Raw genomic sequence first — 22,011 nt, 5'->3', positions numbered from 1 at the left:
TTTTATCTACCATTTAATTAGTTTTATTATTATTACTAATTATATTTGATAATCGTTTATTATAATATTACTTAATAGCTACATACGATCTTAAATAACTCTAATATACGATTAATATTAATCGATTTAGAATAATAATAATAGATATTTAGTATTTTTAAGATTTATGTTTATATAATATTTTAATCTCAATTATTGAAAATAAAAATATGACATTTATGTTACAAAAATTTCTAAATTCAAATTATAATAAAATTTATGTGTTTATTATGTCTGCGCGCCGCAGACAGATACCTAGTATATATATATATATATATATATATGGAAAATAACCTCTCTCAGCAAACACAGAACAACAAAAACAGTATGGATTCAGAATCGGAGCCTAAGCTCATATCACTCATCTCTGAACTAGTAATCTCTTTGAAAGATGACACCGCAGATTCGGGATCTTCGATCATATCGCTCATGATTCAAGTAATCTCTGTGGTGAGGTCAATGGATTTGAAGTGTAAGGCGAAGCCGGAGTCCCAGCTCATGTCACTCGTTACTCAAGCCATCTCTGTGTTCCAATCCATGGATTTGGATTCCCAGCCGGAGCAGCTGTCCAAGCTCATATCAATCATTACTCGGAAAATATCTGTGGTGGATTCGGAGTTTCTGTCACTCTACTATGAAACATCCAAGCTTGATCCTAGGCCGGAGCTGATATCAATCATCTCGCAGATAGTCTCCCTCTTCCCAATAGTATGGATCCGGAGCCAGAGTCGAAGTTGATTTCATTACTTTCATTACTTTCTCAGTTACGGTCTCTCACTAGATCGGATGAGGTCTCGGATCTTTTAGATATATCTCCCGTTTTTGGTCAAATAGTCTCTCTCATCCAATCCTTGGATTTGGATTCGCCGCAGACAAAGGTCATGTCACTCGTTGCTCAGATAATATCTGTCGTAAACTCAATATCAGATTCGGAGCCCGAGTGGGAGTTGATAACACTCACGACTCAACTCATCTACTCCCCGCCGCCACCGCCGCAGCTTTTTCTTACTCATGAAAAATGTGGGTTCTCATTTATACACTCTGGATCCCGATTCGGAGCTCTGTTCAATCCTTGCTCAACTATTAGATCTCCTAGACCCTGAGGACTCGGAGCGGGAGGAGGAAGAATGGGAGCTGGATCAGCTTATTTCTTAGTCCCCTCAGTTAAAAGTAGAGCTTGTTCAAGGAAAGTTCCACGTGACGTCAAAAGTTGAGCGGAAAAGCAAAGGAAAGGGCGAATGTCAACGCAGGAACCAGCAGAGAGCCTGCTTTGTAAGAGGAGGAGGAGGAGAAGAAGAAGCTACCCATTTTCTCTGCAAAGATTGCAATGGCGAGGACCATGAACAATGCCAAAAGACTCTTGTTGAGGTCAAACACCCTCTCCATCCAAAACATTCTCTTCAACTCGTCTCCCACAGGAGGAAGTCATGGATAATTCAAGCCAGGAAATGCTTCTGTTGCGATGATGATCTCGAGAAGATCTTTTATTATTGCGAGGCCTGCGATTTTGCTATGAACATAGTTTGTACCGACATACAACCAGTCTTATCGATAGACCATCCCAAGTGGCACGAGCATACTCTTTCTCTGTTTCCAAGGCGGGCTTTCTTAACTTGCAACGTCTGCGCCTTGTCCGACGCACGCTCCCCTATCTACATGTGTCCCCCTTGTGATTTTGTGGTCCATCTAAGATGTATCAACTTACCACGTGTCCTAAGGATATCTCGACATCCCCATCGTATGTCTTTTACCCCTTCTTTTTTTGGCAACCAAGGAGATTGGTCTTGTGGCATTTGTCGAAGAGAGATCGACAATGATTACGGAGGTTATTCTTGCATCAAAAACGGTTGTTCGTATGCGTCTCACTTAAGATGTGCCACACAGAGCAACGTCTGGGATGGTGAAGAACTTGATGGAGTGCCCGAAGACGTTGAAGAAGAAGTTGTTGAACCGTTTTTGCAGATAAGCGATGGAATCATACAGCATTTCAGTCATCAACAACATCATCTGAGACTTGATGAGAACACTGGCGGAGATTATGATGACAATATTGAGTGTCAAGCATGCATCATGCCAATCTATTTTGGTAAATTCTACTCTTGTTTGCAATGTGATTTCATTCTACACGAAGCTTGTGCGAATCTTTCTCGCAAAATACATCACCCGATTCATCCACACCTGCTCACTCTAGTAGAAGGATGTGATGGTGTTATCAAGTACGAGGATAAGTTGGATAACTGCTCAGCTTGTCCTTGGCCGTGCGTAGCTGGTTTCTTTTATGAATGCAGTAAAGAAGGATGTAGTTTTAAGCTGCATGTGCAGTGCGCCACAGTTTCTGAGCCACTAGTCCAAGAAAGTCATAAGGATCCTTTATTCCTTACATCTAAACCAGGAGAGCAGAGAGCATGTTCAGTTTGCAGAGAGGCAAGACTTGAATTCACAAACGAAACATTCAATTGCATCGAATGTGAATTTTCTTTGTGTTTTGGATGTGCTACTTTACCTCAGAAAGTGAGATATAAGCATGATAAGCACACGCTCACTCTTTCTTTTGGGGAGGATACAAGTACCATGACGTATTGGTGTGAAGCTTGCGAGAGAAAAATAAATCGAAAGGAGCGGTTTTATAAGTGTGATGAGTACTGTTGTAACACCTTACACATTGAATGTTTGATTGGGAAGGACTTTTACATGAAGCCCGGTTCGTGTTTCGACATAGGTGGAATAAAGATAGCTGTTCTGCGCAACAATCATATGTCTCGACCATTTTGCTTCGGCTGTAGGAAGCGATGTCCATACAAAATACTTTTGGAGGATAGTCGATTAAAATTTTGCTCCAGATTTTGTAAAAAGCTCGAATAGCTTAATGGTCATTGCTCTTGTTGTGATTAAGAAATAATATTGTTGAGTTTGTATTTTGTTATATTCATTAATCAACACCGATATGTCCAATATTGTTATGATATATTACCATGGAAAGTTTAGTCAAACAAGTATTTTGCTTTGCATCAGTGGTGAATCAGTGGATACTGGTTTCCTGACTAATGGCCTAGTCATGCTCCTATCAGCTTCCATTTTTCGGGTTTTGATCGCGGCACACGAAGTAGTTTTGCACTGTTCTTGCTAATCTCATTTAGATATGTTTTCTTGTGCAGTATATTTCTGATCTGAATTTACGCTCCATTTTGGGTTTCTTAATGCTTTTAACTTTTATGCTCTCTGAGAATTACAGGAGAAAAGGATTGCTAAAGAAATTGCTGATCTAGAGAAAGATACAGGGTTCAAGTTGAAAGTCTTGGCTCAAAACTATCCCGTTAGAAATGTCATCAAGTATAGTTTTGCAACATACTTGATCTCCATAGGTTTACTCGATGACATTACTCTATGCTTGAAACAGGACTAGCAATCAAATATTTCTGGCAGGTGGATGATAGCACAATTGAGTTGTGGCTGACAAGACTTTTGGTAACATCCCAAAACTCATTGTTAACTTCTTCAAGTATCCAGAGGGAAACCGATTTTGATGAGCGGAATTGAAACAGGGAACATACTGAATTTTCAATGTTGGAGCTACGGTTGATTTAGACATACCTCGTAGTTGCTGGAGTCGATTGGCAGGGAAATACGGCAACATGTTTTCCTGGAAAGAAAAGGCAAGAAGGGACAATAACACTTTTTCATAAGTCTTTAACTGTTTACAATGTCTTGAAACCAGGGAGAAGATGCAAACATTGAAGCTGCAGTGATGGCGATATCAAGTTGAAATCTCCTGTACTTCTACTGGTTCTACAGCTTGATAATGATGAATACTAATATCAACTTGCTATAAATGTATAAGTGGAAATGATCAAATACACATTCTTATTATGTTAACAACTTAACATACATGACAAACATTCAAGAACCCTCTCTCTCATCTCTGCTAAAAGAGAAACAATCAGACGGTTGATCTGTATTCAAAACTTATCCCTGGTTCTTCACTGGATGGGAAAGCCTCCAATCCAGTTACCATGGCTGCAGGAGGACCACGACGACATCTTTGCTGCATCTCATCGACAGCTTCAGATGGTCCAGAGAAGAGTGCTTCCACTGAACCGTCTCTGCGGTTCCTGACCCATCCTTTTATCCCGAGCTGCTCTGCGTTCTCAACAGTCCAGTTCCGGTAACACACTCCTTGTACTCTTCCCTTTATCACCATCCTCACCTGCACCAACATATTGACATTTATCAGTCCATTTTACCACAGAACCAATATAATCCGATGGTTCAATCAAGTTTTTTTGGGTATTTACTAGATATCTATCCGATCGCCATGGTGATTCAAAGAATGTCAAACCAGCATCCAGATACCAATGAACTGAAACCGTATTCATTTTAAATAAACAGATCAAAAACATAATAACTTCCACGCATTAGATCCAGAACCAAGAATATGTAGATGTATTGTGGTTACAGAAATTAGCATGTGATCTTTGCTTCTCTGCCTTATCTTTTGATGGTCTCAAACAAGTATGAAACTTTAACATTTGATCAAATGAAGAGTCTAGAATCTGAACAAACAGCACAGTTTCATTTAAACCATTAATCTTCCTTTAGATATTTAGGTCATCAACGTGAACCGATCACAAGTAATAATCTCCACTAATAAAAACTAAACCCATTACTTGCAACCTATGGATCACTGAATAAAATGAAGAAGATCCATCATCAACAAACAGGAATCAGACGGACTCTATGCCCTAAACCACTTTAAAAAAATCTCAACTTTAGTAACAATTTCAGCGAAAAGAAGTCACCGTTTTAGAAGAATCGGAGTGCTGGGGAAACCCAGATTCAGCCTGAGATGACATGCAGGACAGAGGAGGAGATGAGCGAAGCCAAAGAAAATAACTAGAACCACGATGAACGACGGAGATGCAACTACGGCGAAACGGAAGAAGAGTGTGATTCTGATGATGAAGGAGAACAGAGAGGCTACGAGGATTATGGGTTCTCAACAGTAAATCAGAAATGTGTGGAAGCTTCCCGAAACTCAGGACTCTGATTCGATTTCCGACACTGGAGCTCATCGAGCATTTGGATTTCTCCGTTGGAGTGGAGAGAAACTACATCTGTTATCGAATTAACGACTTCGGGTATGCGTAAATATCTGGTTTGATTGCTTGGTTCGGTCTGATCATGATTTTGAACACGGTTTTGTTTTATGAAACTCATAGCGGGCCGCTAGAAAATGAATCTCATTTCAAACCCATTCTGAATGCCAGCCCATATTCAAATTCGCTGAAAATAAACGAATAAGAAAAATTAAAATGAGATTCAAATATATGTCATTACAGTCTTTGCAGATACGACTTTTAAACATGTAAAAGCAATGTATAGAAACAGGAACTGGAAATCTTAAAATGGAATATCTTATTGATGATGGATCATGTAAAATCAAAGTCAGTCTAACATTTAATAAGCTAGGCTCTAAGTATTTAACAGTAAACAAAACTAATGGAATGGTCAAATTAGTTTCAATCTTTTTTTCTTCTTAGAAATAGTCAAAATTTTAATAAACGTTTCTTGGACTATAATGGCTTCCTCGTATAAGAGAGAGGACTCTCCAGTTTGAGAAATTAGTTTCAATCTTTTTTTGAGAAATAGTCAAAAGTCTAATAAACGTTTCTTGAACTAACAGGGAAAACGGTAAATAATACCTGCCCGAACTCTTCCAAATGGTGCATATTCATGTCTAAAAAATTGAAGTGCTCAAATCTATATCCGAACTCTTAATTATTTGAAAATTCATATCCCAATTTTTTTATTTTTGTCAATCCCAACATTGACCATTATTATGTTAATCCCGTTAACGGAGATAAGTCCCACGCCACGTTTGTTGCCCAGTTGTCACGAAGTTAAAAACGATGTCGTTTTAAAGAGATTAAAAATTCTAAACAAATGAGCTTTGTCTGATTTTTTTTTAAAAGGCTTAATCTCAAAAGGACGTCGTTTTGAGAACATATTGAAAAAAAAAAAAAAACAAAACAGTTTTCATCATCTTCATCGTTAAAATTACAGGTCAACCCCAGCTCAAATTGGGGAAACATGCAAATCCGAATCATCACTGAAAACCGATTATAAAATTATTGCTGATAAACACTAATTTTATATTAATTAGAATTAAATAATCCACCATCATTAATTCAAACATTTACACCAAAATCCAAACCCTAAATCTTTGAATTTAAACAAACCTAGAAATCGAATTGTATCTCCAAACTCGAAATCGCCTTCTCTTTCTGCTAAAGCAATCGATTTGCATCAATTTCAGTCAGATTTTCGAAGAATCACTAAAACCCATTATTCTCTCTATTTCACCATTGTGACAAAGCTCTTTGGAACTGTCAAGACAATTTATTTTTGTTTAATTTTTAGTTTTGTTATCAAAAGACGTTGTTTTGAGATTGGGTCTTTAAAAAAAAACAGACAAAGCTCATTTGTTTCAAATTTTTAATCCTTTTAAAACGGTGTCGTTTCATAACTTCGTGACAACTGGGCGCAGACGTGACATGGAATTCATCTCTATTAACGGCTGACTAGCGGGATAATGGTAGATGTTGGGACCAGCCGGAAATAAAAGAGTTCTGGATATCAATTATCTCAAGTAATTAAGAGTTTGGGTATGGAATTGGACATTTAAACTTCTCAGGCACGAATTCACACTATTTAGAAGAGTTCAGACAGGTATTAACCGTTTTCTCGAACTAACAGAGAGGACTCTCCACTTTCCGCTTTCACTTTTCACTTTTGAGTCTAAGAAAAAAGTACGACTCCAGGCTTATTACCTTAGTTACATTAGTTCCGCTTATAGCCTCTTTAATCTCCTGGAAAATGGCCAAAACCAATCTGAACTAAATTTAGTGAGCCGGAAAAAATCCAAACTAAAATATGGTGCCAATAACTACCCGAATTCCAAAATAATTCAAATTTCGTACCCAAACTCTAATATATGTGTTAAAATCTACCTTGACTAATTTTGATGTTAGTCAACTGTTAAAAGACGTTGGCGAGGCATGACGGAATATGACTTGGCATGACACGTTGTCACCTTACTAAAACGACGTCGTTTTTGAAATAAAAAAAATTGAAATTTTTTTTCTTTCTTAGACTCGAACCCAAGACACTATAAACCATCTTCAAGCATGCAGACCAATTGATCCATGAGACATTATTGCTTTTCTTATACAAATACATTTATGAATAATTGATATGTATATTTTAATTTGAATAAAACGATGGCGTATTCAATTAGGATTAGACACTTCTTCTTCATCGAGTTACGTTGTCGGAGCATTCAGAGGCTGCAAATAAGAGGGAACTGAGTTCGATTTTGCGTTCGGAGAATTACTGCATCAGAGAAACTATGTTTCCGATCCAGATCGGAGAGAGCAATTCTGGTGTTGGTGAAAGATTTCGTGACTCTTAGATCCATGTCGAGGTTTTAACATGTTTGATGGAGAAAGAATTGAGCGTCTTACAATCTTAAGAAAAGCATATCAGTAATATATAAATATGTTTGTAAGATATATATCAAGGATGTCTCACGTTCGACTATTGTTTGAAATGTTTTGGGTTCAAGTCCAGGAAAGAGGAAAAAAATTAGATTTTTTCTATTATAAAAACGACGTCGTTTTAGTAAAGTGACAATGTGTCATGCCAAGTCATATTCCATCATACTTCGTCAGCATCTTTTAACAGTGACTAACATCAAAACTAGTCAAGGTATCGAGTAGAAAATTTGAATTATTTTGGAGTTCTGATAGTTATTGACACCGTATTTTTTTTTAGTTCGGGTTGGTTTTAGCCTTTTTTCCGTCCTAATTTGGAACCCCTTCTAAATTGAGAGCCAATTTTTCTAATGTTCAATAAAATAAAATAGATAAATAAATAAAAAGAATGACTCCACTATATGTGTTTATTGGGTTTTTTTGTTTTTTTTTGTCAAGTAAGAATAAGATTAGAAATGGACAAATTAGTTTAACCAAACATAAACTACCATTTAATAAATAAAACATAAACTGATTAGTTTGTGTAAAACGAAACGAAGTGGAAACAAAAGAAAATTAATAGGCGTTGAAAAGATATTTTCACTAGAGGACACGTCAGCATACATGATTTTGAGGGCGACACCAAAAGTGATTAGGGTTTCCATCTTACACTGTACGTCAACAGCTGAGGATGGAGACGGGATTAGAGCCTCAGCTTCTGACTGACGGCAGGCAAAGTGCAGAGTCATCTCTGCGAGAGGTTTCTCAATCTTCTTGGCTTAATGTTGTTAAGCCATCTGTTTCATCTCATGAGGTAAAACCTGGTGGTGATTCCGGATGAAATCATCAAAACTCGGTTCCTCTATGGGATGATTTACTGGAAGGACGTTTTCTATCAGCAGCGCCTCATGTGGCAAATATCTATGTGATCGTTAATAAGATATGGACTCTAGGAGATAGAAGTATTCGCGTGGATGTGTATGTGGTAAACCGCACCACGGTGAAGTTTTGTATAAACAATGCAGCAACCAGACCGAGGGTACGGAGAAGAGGAATGTGGAACATTGCAGGAATTCCAATGGTTGTTTCGAAATGGTCTCTAATCGAGGATAAAGAACAGGAACCTAAGATAAAAGTGATTCCGATGTGGGTCAAGCTTAAAAACGTCCCTCACAAATTGTTTTCATGGGAGGGCATAAGTTTTATAGCGAGTGATGTTGGGAAACCAGTGCGACTTCACCCATAGGCAGTGTTTTGCACGAAGTTTAAAGAAGCAAAGGTCTTTGTTGAGGCAAACATGCAAAATTCTATCGCTTTAAATCGGAAAAAGGAATTGATGCACAGAGGTAGAGTTTATCTATATCCATGGTTGCCATCAAGATGCACAACTTGCGCAAAGTGGGGAAAGTTAGCAAATGTAAGTGCACAAAAAAGAGGTCAACCAATAAAGATTCTGACATCACAATCTTCCCTGATGAAGGAATCTTCTGATAAAGCAGATAAGGAAAAAACAGAAAGCGGGAAAGAGCAATCCCCAGAGAAATCAGTTGGAGAAATAGATAAGAAAACAGAGGAGAAGCAGAGTGCTATGAAAGCAGTATATTTGAGGGATGAAGCTCTGTCTCTTGTTGTGGTGGGGAGAGACACTGATATTGTGACAGACAAGCAACAAAATGATGAGGTCGATCTTAGCTGGTCAAAGGTCTCTCCAGTGAAGGCTGGCAGACAAGCTGAACGGAAGGAAGCAGAGGACACTCCAATATTTTTCCCATCAGTTATGCAATTTTGCAAGGAAAAAATGGGAATGAGATGGATCAGATGAGGTCGAGCTGGAGCTTTTGACTAAATTTGAAACCGAGGAAAAAGAAGATGGTGAGATAAAAGAGAAGGAAGAGGGCCCTTTGGAGAAGCAAGATGAGAAGGCATCACGGGTGCTTCCGCCTCGATCATCTAGAAGGACAAACAAAAATGATTCAAATTCTTTCGTCCAGAGCACAAAGGAGATTACTCCAAGTGCAACAGGCAAAAGAAGAACCCCACCCCCAAGAAAAATTAAGTATGTCAGGATTCTTCTAAAATGTCTTGCGATTTAAACAAAACATCTAAACATTCTATTATGAAGAATTGGATAAATGGAGGAGATTTTCAGTTTTTTTGTATGTTAGAAACGAGAGTGAAGGAAAGCAAGATGAATCATATAGTAGATTCAATATTTAAAGATTGGTCGGGTGCTCACAAACTATGAACACAATCGCTTGGGACGCATTTGGGTTGTATGGAGAGACAATGATAGGCTGACTCCGCTATTTAAGAGCAGTCAATTGATAACTTGTTCGGTTATGATGGATGGTTTGGATGAGGAATTTTTCTGCTCCTGTTTGTATGCATCAAACTTTTAGAAGACCGGAAGGAACTATGAAAAGATATGTGATGCTACTAGATACAAGAATTAATTCTAGCTTCACGTTTTCAATTTATAACCCTAAATATCTGCAAGTGCACAGATGTGTGTTGTAGTACTTAGGGGTCGAACCATAGAGATTTTGAGGTTTCAGTGCGAATCAATCAAGGACTTAAGACTATTAGAACAAACAAAATAAGGGGTTTGGTTTGGTTTTGGTATCACAAAATTTAACTAGCAATCGAAAATAAAAGGGTGTAAAGCAATAAAAACTAAACACTGAGCTTAAGGGTATTCGCAGGGGTTCATGAATTGATCTAATGATAGATAAACAAATCAATAAAGGTAATCAACTAGGGAGGTTCCAAAACATGAATAAACACAGGGATGACTAGCCAACTGTCGTCACCCTAATCAACTAATCACTTAAACTCAACAAATAGCTTTCATCTCTTGCTGCGATATATATCATGTATTAACTAAATGATATGATCTTCCCAAGGAAATCGCGCTCTATAATTGGTAGTAGTCGGATAACCTTTGACTCAAGTGGATCGCGCAGCCGGATGCTAAGGCGTGAGACCAGTCTTGAAAATCCTTAGGCTCCAAACTCACAACGAGCAATGAAACAACGCTTTGGCAATGCTGGCTGATGGAATTTGTGGAGAAGGATGTCAAGGCGTGAGAAATTAGTTCTCAAAAATTCCTGAGCCCCAATCTCGACTTAGAACGCTTCCATGAGACAACTAAGGAATGATTGTGTCAAGTGGATGAAGAACACTTGATAAACCGAAAGATTTGTTGGCTAAAATCCACCAAGAAATCAAAAAGTTCGCAAAGAGCAAAAGACAAAGTTTCTCTCAAAGAAAACGATTTTATTAAGAAGAAAGATGTCTGATCAAATAATCTTACATGAGTTTATATAGAGAAGGAAGTAGGCTAAGACTCATTCTTGAAAATGTAAAAATAATTAAAGACAGAAATAAATAAAGTTGAATAACTCTTTGACTTCTTTGTTGAATGTCTCTTGAACTCCTTTGTCAAAGATGACCCTTGAGCTTCCTGTCCACGTTGACCCTTGAAATTCCACTTGATTTTACGAGAATGAGATATAAGCCCATTGTCTCGTTAAAACCTCCACCCGGAAAATCCATTGGGACAAAACCGAGGGTAGGAAAAAGAGTACAACAAACTTACACCATCGGTCAAACCTAAAATAGATGTCTCAGCTTGAATTGAAGTTAGGATTGGCTGTGTAAGTTGTTCCTCGTCGATCCGGACTTGAACCTCTATGTTTCAGACTTTGTGGAGAAGATTCCGGACAGCTCGCGCAAGCCTCGGGGCCTTGAACCGCATCATTGGGCCTTCCGGAATGACCAAAGGTTCTTCCGGAACCTCATTATCTTCCTCCAGACACATGATCATATCACTAAACCCATTTTATTTATGCTCATGAATCTCTATAGGTAGCTTTCGTCTCATATAGCGATTTCGCTCGTATCAATTCTAGGTCACGTAATCCGATACATCATTCTTGTGGCTCCAATTAAACTTAAGATCAACTTCTATGAACACCATTTTTAGATCTCACATATTCTTTCATTTGTCAAGTATAAATGAGTAGTCAAGCTCTATGAACACCAGTCACATCAATGAGGTAAAAAAAGGAGTTCAAATATTAGCTCAGGTTAATGGATATATTCTGTCATAAATATGGACGCCTTTAGTTAACTGGTCAACCTTTGGATTTTTCATTAATAGGATCTAAACTGATTTTGCAGTATATATTCAAGAAAAGTATCATAATTTTTAATAAGTTTTGTATCAAAAACAACTGACATAACTGACTCTAAGAAAAACAAACACAATGTCAGCAACCGCCTCCCCCAGACTTAAACAACACTGTCTCTAGTATTACCAAGTCTGAAGTTGTTAAGAAAAATAAAACGAACTAAATGGAAGCATTAAAAACAGAGAAGTTACTAAAAAAACAGAGAATTTACCTGACTGCAGCAGTGGTGTCGACCGGCACTGGTTCTGCACTTTCAAATCCTCTTCAAATTCATCTAACTCCATGATTTCATCCTTAGTAGCACCCTTTTTCAGCGCAAGAGTTAGATTTTTACCACTTCTCAATGAGATGACACTACAATGATGCCTAGGATTAGTGTCAGTCTTTCTAGGAAGGAATACAGACCCTGCAGTCTGAGCAACTTGAATGTCAAGTTTCTTGATATGAGTGTTTAAAGCTTTCATTTTTCCATTCAGGTCCAGATAAAGAGCACCAATATTCCCATTAAAATTCACAGTGATTTTCTCCTGACCTTCCAAGATTTGTTCAAGTATAGACTTTATCTCATTATCTGGAGTTTGAGGAGGAGGACCATAGCTCTTTGAAAAAACTGATGTTAGTGTAGGAGTTCTGGTACTGAGGTTTGAAAGTGTAACCAGAAGAGTTCTGATTACCTGTGAAGGTACTCCTCTGATTATTTCCATTGTAATTCTTGCTCCTTTGCTAAGTACCAAATACACAAACTCTTAACAAATCCTAACGAAAACGAGATCGACCTAGACGAAAACTAAACACGAAGACTCTCTTAATAAAACTTAAACGAAACGAAGCAACTAAATATCAAATTTAACGAAAACGAGACAATCAGAGCCCTAAACTCGATCTACCAAATTCGATATGATGCGATAAGACTCGACACAAACAAACTTGAAACAAACACAATAGCAAACCGACTAACCCTAACAATAGCAAATGATCGATGACTAGCAGGACTAACAACGAACGATGCGAAACTTGACTAACCCTAACAATAGCAAACGAACTCGCTAACGATACGAAGCAATAACGATACAATATTCAAAAGGAAACAGATCGATGCAATATAACGAGAACGCAGGAGTGAGACAACGAATTAAACTAATAGCGATATGATGATTCAATTAAATATAAGAAACTCGATGCAAACAATCACCAGAATTCGATAAACCCTAATGATCTAAGCAACGAAATCAAACAATGAATCAAATCAAGTATGGCGATTAGGGTTAGAGATTGCTCAGCCTTTGGTTCAGAGTTGGCTCTGATACCACGTGATATGATCCAAGGTGATCTACTCTGAAGAATAAAGGCTAGAGAGGATTCTATGGACTTATGATGGTGGTGGTGATGAACGCGGCGATGAGGACGATGGTGGAGAACGGATCGAGTGGATGACGATGATGGTCTGGTGGCTCGAATCGATGGTATGGTGGAAGAGATAGAACCGATGGAATGGTGATGGTAGTATGATGGTTGAATCGATGGAATGGAGAGATAGAAGAATCTCTTGTAAACAGATTAGTTTTTAAGAGATTCGAATTTCAGAGTTTTTAGTTCTCAGAAATCAAAGAGAGAAGAACACGTTAAAAGTTTGATCAAAATTCTTCACTGAATAATATTTAGGCGATTTTCTCTCTTAAATAGACTTAGAGAGAAATCGCAGCCCTAAGAAATAAACTACATGAAGTTTGAAATAAAAACAACAAGAAGTTTGATTAAAAATAAAACAGCGAAGCGTCCCTTTTAAATCCTAAGTGGTGCGCCTAAAACAACTAGTGCACAAGTCATTGTGACTTTGCACGTTATTACCCATTAGTAACAACTTCTAAGTAACTCGACGTAGCAATGATTTCTATCTCGTTAAAAACCTTGGAGAAGAACCTCCTTGCCTTCCAAAATCCTCACCAAGGAAAAGAGTACAGAATCATCACCTAAGTTACCTAGTCATTGTTACTGGATTCTTCATTCTTCAAGATAGAGATGTTGAAGATGTGAGCTCCAGCCTCCAGTTAATTGATGTCCTCTGCGGTCATGAGTGTGTGTGCCTCCTTAGCCATCTCTCTAGCTCTGGAACGAGTGATCCTGCCAGCTACCTCTGATTCCTCCTCCTCTGAGCTGGTCACGATCATATCAGTTTATATAGAGATCAGATGCATATGGCGATGATATTCATTTGATGGGTTATGTTATATTTTCACATGTGTTTGATGAAGAAAAAAATATGTTGTACGTAGACAAATTGATTGCACTTATATATTTGTCCACTTCCACTGTTTGCCTAGAGAGAACGTTATTTATGAATTCCCAACTATTTTCTCAGGCAGCTAAACGATAAAATCACCTCACAAATCTGTCAGCTGAAGCCTGAAGGAGAAAATCAATAGCTTAGCAAATAAAACTTAGCAAAATACGTAAGCAGTAATGCTTACTTCTTATTCACGTTTCTTGCCTTTTCAAATTCTGTGTTTTTAAAACAGAGATATAAGCATGATGTATTTTGACACTGATTCAACATCTGTCTTCCACTCTAAAACTCTAAAATCATCAAAATTTCGGTTGACTGCCTAAAACCCTCAAACCCGTAAAGCCCTAACTGTTTCCTCCAAAACCACTTATCAAAACCTCACCAACTTAAAAAATTTTAAACTCTAAACCAAAATAAAAAGAAGCAACAAATTGTTACAATGACATTTGACTCTCAATGTGATTCGGGAAAACATGGAGATACGGTTTGTCTTGATCTCCATTATCGAGACCAGATTCGTCGTCTAGGAGTCTATTAAATTCTAATCTTCTACGACTGTTTCTTACCGGATCAAAAAACAAAATATAAAACGATATATGAAATGTGTCTGGTACATAAATAAACTCACCAGCATGAGTAATACCTTTTAGACTGAAATAGGTACGCAAGCTCAGATCATGGTGACGGAAAGGTACATGAAAGTCTTGACTCGACCACTTGTCTTTCTCTACATCCTCCAAAATCCACAATCTTCTAACATTGTTTTTGTCAAGACAAGCTAACCTCCCCCCCATAATTTATCAGTCGTGTTCCATAATGAATATCGGATGTTAGTACTCTCAAGTCGAGTTTTTCAGATCTGACATCAAAGCTCATCAAGACAAAACCATGTCTACGATCACTATAGGCTAGATAATATATAATCCTCTTGATGCATTTTACAGAACTAAGCCTGTAAGCAGAATGATTATAGGTAGTTCTGACCGTTCTCCATGATTCTTGAGCAGACCCAAGTGTTAAAACTTCGCACACATCAGAAAAGTAGTTACAAAAGGGAATGCACACTACTTTGTGTTTACCATCGATGGGATCGTATCCTAAAACGACTATTCTCTCCCTCCAGATCTTTCTAGGTTTGGGTATGGTTAAGAACTGTTTTTTGCTAGGGTTCCAAACTATCAGATGCCCTGTTTCTCCTGATTCTTCAAAGCAGATCAAGCCATTGACAGATTCCATAGAGTGGTAGTGACTATAGTTTCCTGGAATTTTACTATGATAACGATCAATAGGCTGAGAAGAAGAGCAAGACCTATTCGAAATAAGAGTATGTTGCGGAATCGTGGAAACAAACAAGCTGTCATCTTTTTGGAAGCAGAGTAGAAGACTCAACGGTGGGGACCGAGTTTGAGTTTCGAACGAGTTGATGAAATATTGATCGGTGGTGATTGATGACCAAAGCTTAAACACGCAACGAAACCTCGCCACTGATTTCTCAGGCAGACGTAAGAGTATCTCTGAGGTTAGATCGATAGGAAAGGAAGAAGAAGTTGATTTCGAGTGCTCCACCTTAATTTGTTTTTGATCTTTGGCCAAAACCCTAATTTGTTTAAGCTATGTTGCTTCCACCTTTTCTTATTGTATTAATTTTACAAATATACTCGGTGCCGTAGAAAAAGTCTATAAAAAAAATATTAGATAAAGTCTCTGCATCTTTCACTTGTGAATCAATAAAACAATGTTCTTTCGATGATTATCTTCTCCGGCAAAGCTTTTTCGGTGCATTTAACGGCTTCATGCTTGTTCGAATTTCATTAAAACTCGGTTTTGTTTTTTGTTAGCTTGTTGCTTCTCAAGACTGGCCTGAAGTCACAAAATATGCGGATTTGGTTTGTACTCACAGAGTCACAGACAATAACTTGTACAAGATTTGTATTAAAAACATGGCAAGATCCTGTACGTGGCACTATTAGTAAACAAAATCGCGGTTATGTCAATTTCTGCGGAATTAAGTTTTATCAGTGTGTGTGTTACAACTTTTAAGTTTTGTTGGTTACTTTATGTTTTTTTGGTTCTTCGTCTCTTTTGAATGTTTGTTACTCCATTTCCTCTTTTTCTTGGAGGGATATATAAAAGAAGCGACACAGTCATAAAGTAACTAAGAGCATGTCTATTGGTAAACCTCTCTTAAAGGTTCATCAGATATTAAATTTTTTTTTTAATTCGAAAATTAAAAAAAAAACTTTCGCCCAATGATATTTTGTTATTTGGATGAATCTGGACGAACTTGGAGTCTTCAGGGTTATCCTGATGAACCGATCATTCCCATATAAATATTATTTCTTTTTTTTAATCAAAACTGCCTATGAAGTCGAGCCGAACCTTTCTCCAACCCCAAATATACATGCTCTAATAAAAAAAAGAAACCCACTAAATATTAAAACCAAACAAAGGTTTTGCAGATGTAGGGATACAAAACACCGTAACCACATTTTCTTCAATCTTTCTAATTCGAAAAGATAACTGGAAATTAAAACACACTCAATAACTAGGTCTTGCTGGGTCGAGTACACGAATCCATAAAAGATCCGAAGATGCCTCAGATGTATCCCTAAGATTCCTCACTATACTACGAGCCATGTTCTTGTAAACCTCCGGCAATCTCCACGGCAAATACAAGTCCACCTTCTCCAATACAAGACCCCACCGAATCAAAACCCTCAGAATATGCAACTGGTACGTGCCTCCAGTGAAGTTCCTCACTTCAACAACCTTTAAGGTCTTCTTCAAGCACTCATGGCTAAGTACATACGTCCAATACGTTTCCGGATCGAATCCAGGATTGGTCGTTGGTTCAGGTATGGGAGAAAGCATTTGGAAAGTCAGAGTTTCCAAAACAGGACAACTATTGATCATGAGTGTAATCCCGATGAACTCATCCGGTACAAGATTGGTTTTGATCACCAAATGTCTTGTTTCCATCGGTGCTCGTAACTGAACCGGATCTTCACTGTCTTTGATCATCTTGATCAAGAAAGGACAAACCGTTAACTTCTTAACCGATGAGAGACCGTAAAGTAGACCGCAGAGAGCTGTTCCGGCCGCTTCATCGTGTTCTGTCTCTGCACCAAAATCCAAGATTGCTTCCTCCATTATCTTGCTTACTTTCAAGAACTGAAAGTAATGAACTTCTCCAGTGTACTTGAAGAACTTGATATTGGGGAGGTCTAGAGTAGAGTTCTTTGTGGCGAAACCGGAATTCTGGAATACCAACTCCCTTAACCGGCTATTGTATTCGGTTATCGCTTCGAGACCAACGTTCCAGCAGTTTTTAATGGTTAGAGACTCGAGAAGAGGAGACCTTGATAACAAAGCCGTGATATTTCCGAGTTGGATCCAATCAAAACAGAGACTTTTCAACGACCCAGGATGCGCAAGCCTTGAAGGATCAAACCCACAAGCGACTAGCTTCAACGACTCGAGATTGTAAACGCATTCCGGAAAGTGAAACACGCTCGCTCCTGATGCTGCTTCTGCTTGTTTTCTTGGGGACAAATAAGGGTCGGAGAAATCAAGAACTAGGTTCTTGACTTGTTTTGAGACGGCGAATTGTATCAGCGACGTGATCTCTGCTTCGAAGCCCACCGTTTTGGAGAGAATGATTTTGAAATTCTGGACGCCTTCACCGGAGAATTTTGAGACCCAATTAACCATGAAGCGTACGAACGAAACCCTAGCTTTGTTTCTGGTTTCTTCGTCGTAGGAGACAGAACGTTTCTTCACGAAGTCTGATTCTACAAAAGCGACGTTAGTTGTTTCACGGTGTAGATTCTTCCATCGTTTCGCTAGAACACTCGTCTTCACAGCTAACTTGAAGGGCAAGTTAGAGATGATCCGAACCAAAACAGTATCCGGTAAACTGGATAATCTGACTCGGTTTCTTCTTGAATCCATTGTTGGTGATTTTTGGGAAAGAAATAAAAACAAAGGATTCGAAGAAGATTTGGCGATAGAAAGCAGAGTGTTGATTTGTTATCTATTTATATGTTTTTGAAGGGTTGCGACTTTTTTTGGTAACTGCTCTGTTTACAACGGTGTGGAGGTTTTCTTTTCGTCTTCTTTACGCTTCATTTGTTAGCACTGTTTAGTGTAAAGTCTGGAATTGCACCGGTACGAATTTGTTAGCATTGTTTATTGTAAAGTCTGGTATACAAAAATTAATTTAATAAAACGATTCATAATTATCAGTTCGGTTAAGTTCATTCTAATTCGGTTCGGTTGGGTTCTGGTCGGTTCGAAGTAATTCGTCTAGACAATCACTTTGGTACATTATCTCTTCTGGTTATCTATTGAACCGAACATTAATCGTAAACCGAAGATCTCACTGTTAATTGAAACAGTAAGGCATTAAACCCTAACTCAACCGGGATGCCTTTGATGAAAAATCCGATTCTCAGTCACTCTTCTTCTTCTTCTTCTTCTTCTTCTTCTCCTACTGAATCTTCTCAAGCAAGTTTCTTCGATCTTCCTCGTAAGTTCTCTCTAATCCCTTATTACATCTCTTTACCTCTCCAGTGAATTTCTTCTTAGCAGAGATTTAGTTAAGAGATTAATAAAAATCCGCTCTAATCGCAAACTGTTAGATTTTGGAATCGAGAGATTATGTATAGGAGATGGAACCTAGTTACAGACTCGTTTCGTCGCATTCATCTCGGTGATATAAGAACCCTAATTTCGGGTTCTCTATGCAATCGCAAAGTTTGCACAGCCTCAAAGGATCTTTTGTCATCACCGAATCATGCTGTTGTGGATGAGAGTTATGTTCTAGCTGAATTATCTTCACTGCTTCCGATTTCATCAAAAACCTCGACGGCGAAGGACGACGTTAGTTCGAGGAATCAATTAGCCGTTGATTCGTTTTTGTCGCCGGAGGAAAAACTCAGAGGCGTGTTTCTTCAGAAACTAAAGGGAGAAACTGCTACACGAAAGGCTTTAACTAGTCTCGGTATCGATTTGAGTATCGAAACTGTGTCAAATGTTGTCGATCGAGGGAATTTAAGCGGCGAAGCAATGGTTACGTTCTTCGATTGGGCGATTCGCGAGCCGGGCGTGTCTAAAGACGTTGAAAGCTACTATGTGATATTAAGAGCGCTAGGAAGAAGAAAGTTCTTCTCTTTCATGACGGATGTGTTACGGGAAATGGTTAACCCTGATCTGAAGTGCTTGATTATCGCCATGGATAGCTTTGCCAAAGCTCGTTATGTGCGTAGAGCGATACAATTGTTCGAAGAAAGCGAAGATTTTGGAGTGAAATGTTGTACTGAGTCATTCAACGCACTGTTGCAGTGTCTCTGCGAGCGTTCGCATGTTTCTGCTGCAAGCTCGGTGTTTAATGCGAAGAAAGGGAAGATACCTTTTGATGTATGTACTTACAACATTATGATCAGTGGGTGGTCGAAGCTCGGTGAAGTTGGAGAAATGGAGAAGGTGTTGAAGGAGATGGTCGAGAGTGGATTCGTCCCAAACGGTTTGTCTTTCAGTTACCTTATCGAAGGTTTGGGAAGAGCTGGTCGTGTTAATGACTCTGTTAAGATCTTTGATAACATGGATGTTCCCGACGCAAATGTTTACAACGCTATGATCTGTAATTTCATATTTGCTCGAGATTTCGATGAATCCGTAAGGTATTACCGGAGAATGCTTGATAAAGGATGCGAACCAAACTGGGAGACCTATTCCAAGCTTGTTTCTGGTTTAATCAAAGGCCGTAAAATTGCAGACGCGCTTGAGATATACGAAGAGATGTTATCAAGAGGGATTGTTCCCACCACAGGGCTTGTTACCTCTTTTCTCAAGCCGCTTTGCTGCTACGGCCCACCACACGCTGCGATGGTTATATATCAGAAAGCGAGAAAAGCCGGGTGTAGGATATCGCAGAGCGCGTATAAGCTGTTGCTTAAACGGCTATCAGGGTTTGGAAAATGTGGGATGTTGTTGAACGTGTGGGACGAAATGCAAGAGTGTGAATATTCTTCGGATGTGGAAGTCTACGAGTATATCGTTGATGGGCTCTGTAACATTGGACATCTTGAGAATGCTGTGCTTGTGATGGAAGAAGCGATGCGGAAAGGGTTTTGCCCGAACCGGTTTGTTTATAGTAGGCTTAGCAATAAACTCATGTCTTCAAGAAAAACAGAAATGGCTTATAAGCTGTTTCTTAAGATCAAAGAGGCTCGTCTTAAAGACAATGCTCGTAGATTCTGGCGAAGAAATGGGTGGCATTTTTGAACATTGATCTTAATATGTGAAAACTTCGCTTTCGGGGTCTCATCTTCTCCAAGTTTAGTGTAATAAATTGTAATAGAGAACACTTGAAAGTTATATTCAGTACCTTTATTGTCTGAAACCCGAAAGCATACCTTGTCTCTTTCTAGGTTGCTGCCGGGAGGTTACTAGAAGAGGAATTTTTATAGTGTTTTGAATGGAGGCAGTAATTAAGAAATGGCAGCAGAAGCTGAGAAAAGCGAAAGAGGAGATGGAAAAGTGGGAGGCACTTCAAGTTCGATGGGTTTCTCGTTTCAGTAACGCCTCTTCTATCATCCAGAGATTACAGGTAGCTAAAATTAATACTCTTTTTATTGTCTGCGATTTTCAAAACCCTATGTATGATTTTTTTGGTCTTGAGAGTAGGTAATTCAAAATCATGGGAGCTTTGGAGCTTTGAGATGCGTAAAGGGGATTGAAGACGCGGTTTTGCAGAAAGAGATGGATCAACTAAAGACTCTTCTGCTTTCCATGAGAAACATTTTGTAAGTATTCTTTTACAATGTTTGTAGAATTCTTCTAGTAATTTGTAAGAGTTCTTGACATGTAAACTTTGATGGTTGGTGCCTGGTGGTGATGATGGGAAGGGAGGAATTCAGAGGATGTGTTTTGACGTTTGAGAAGCTACATCGAGACGGTTCACAAACACTAAAAATGGAACTGAGCAAGAAGCGAGCAGAGGAACGAATAGGAGTAAAACCTTGCATCGCAGATTGCTTGGAGGGACTTTCTCTTCTTTATGACATGCATCAGTCAGAGTAAGCAAACAGAAATCTGCTTAGTTATTGAGTTTAAAATCACCATTCTCTGATTTGTGGTTTAACACAATCCTGCAGATACCATCTTAAAACTTCGATTTTTTCGGCACTTTCATGTCTTATCCTGAAACCAAGGTACTGAGGATATAGCTTTGTTCAAAAATTTGGCAAGTTTGTTTCAAAATTGGTCTTATGTTCTTTGTTTACTGTTTGTATAGTCCTGGCGATTTAAACGCGTTACAATACCTAGTGGTTGATCAGCCAAATATACCGAATAATGAAGGTAATATCATTTCTTCTTCGTTTGTTATGTTTGCTTTGTGAAATAAAAAATGTTACATTTCGTTGATTTTAGCTTATCTATAATAACTATTGTGCAGTGCAACACATCTTCGATGTCATATTCGCTGAAGAGATCAAATGATGCAAAGAGGAAATGTTTTTTATTTATAGTTTGTTACAAAAGATGTGTTTAATGTTAATGCATGTCCGTTTAGAGAATGAAAAACGAATAAAAAGCTAGACACGTAATAATAAATGCATAAATACACTTTTTCATGCTTACCTTTTTTTTTTGTCAAACTCATGCTTACTTCTAAAGACATAAACAACACAATTACAGTAGAACCTCTATAAATTAATAATTACTATAAATTAATAAATTTTGCTGGTTTCAAGTCGGGCTAATGTAAAAATCTATCAAATTCGATAAGATAATAAGATAATATTTTTTTTTGAAACTCCTAATAAATATATGATCCCAGCAAAAACATAAATTAATAATTATATTTTTATATTTTTATGTTTTTGCTTTGACTTAACGTTGCAATAAAATAGTGTAAAATATTTAAAGTTGGATCTTATCTCTAAAATATTCTAAAATATGA

The 22,011-nt window shown here is 38.1% G+C and overlaps 4 protein-coding genes and 2 pseudogenes across 4 annotated transcripts; 3 read left to right on the top strand and 3 right to left on the bottom strand.

Moving 5' to 3' along the window:
* The first annotated feature begins 348 nt into the window (after positions 1–348).
* LOC18020460 lies at positions 349–2,933 on the top strand (annotated as a pseudogene).
* Positions 2,934–3,836: 903 nt separating this feature from the next.
* On the bottom strand, positions 3,837–5,212 carry LOC18020459 (acylphosphatase-2). Its single transcript, XM_024157503.1, has 2 exons — positions 4,836–5,212; positions 3,837–4,243 (listed from the first exon to the last, which is right to left on the bottom strand). The coding sequence occupies exons 1-2, from the start codon at positions 5,106–5,108 to the stop codon at positions 3,977–3,979; spliced, it is 540 nt and encodes a 179-aa protein (XP_024013271.1). The 5' UTR covers positions 5,109–5,212; the 3' UTR covers positions 3,837–3,976.
* Positions 5,213–14,479: 9,267 nt separating this feature from the next.
* On the bottom strand, positions 14,480–16,147 carry LOC18020458 (annotated as a pseudogene).
* A 368-nt stretch (positions 16,148–16,515) lies between these two features.
* On the bottom strand, positions 16,516–17,996 carry LOC18020457 (F-box protein At3g62230). The gene has a single exon (XM_024157519.1). It carries the CDS (start codon positions 17,994–17,996, stop codon positions 16,584–16,586), a length of 1,413 nt encoding a protein of 470 aa, XP_024013287.1. The 3' UTR covers positions 16,516–16,583.
* Positions 17,997–18,508: 512 nt separating this feature from the next.
* LOC18020456 (putative pentatricopeptide repeat-containing protein At5g43820) lies at positions 18,509–20,361 on the top strand. Its single transcript, XM_006403114.2, has 2 exons — positions 18,509–18,573; positions 18,686–20,361. Exon 2 carries the CDS (start codon positions 18,705–18,707, stop codon positions 20,328–20,330), a length of 1,626 nt encoding a protein of 541 aa, XP_006403177.1. The 5' UTR covers positions 18,509–18,573; positions 18,686–18,704; the 3' UTR covers positions 20,331–20,361.
* A 129-nt stretch (positions 20,362–20,490) lies between these two features.
* Positions 20,491–21,675, top strand: LOC18020455 (uncharacterized protein At5g43822). The gene is made up of 6 exons (XM_006403113.2): positions 20,491–20,655; positions 20,733–20,851; positions 20,954–21,124; positions 21,203–21,259; positions 21,343–21,407; positions 21,505–21,675. The coding sequence occupies exons 1-6, from the start codon at positions 20,524–20,526 to the stop codon at positions 21,546–21,548; spliced, it is 588 nt and encodes a 195-aa protein (XP_006403176.1). The 5' UTR covers positions 20,491–20,523; the 3' UTR covers positions 21,549–21,675.
* The last annotated feature ends 336 nt before the right edge of the window (positions 21,676–22,011 follow it).

Source organism: Eutrema salsugineum, unplaced genomic scaffold (assembly GCF_000478725.1).
Source record: "Eutrema salsugineum unplaced genomic scaffold, Eutsalg1_0 scaffold_17, whole genome shotgun sequence".
NCBI classification, from domain to species: Eukaryota; Viridiplantae; Streptophyta; class Magnoliopsida; order Brassicales; family Brassicaceae; genus Eutrema; species Eutrema salsugineum.
This window is presented reverse-complemented; position numbering and strand designations above follow the sequence as displayed.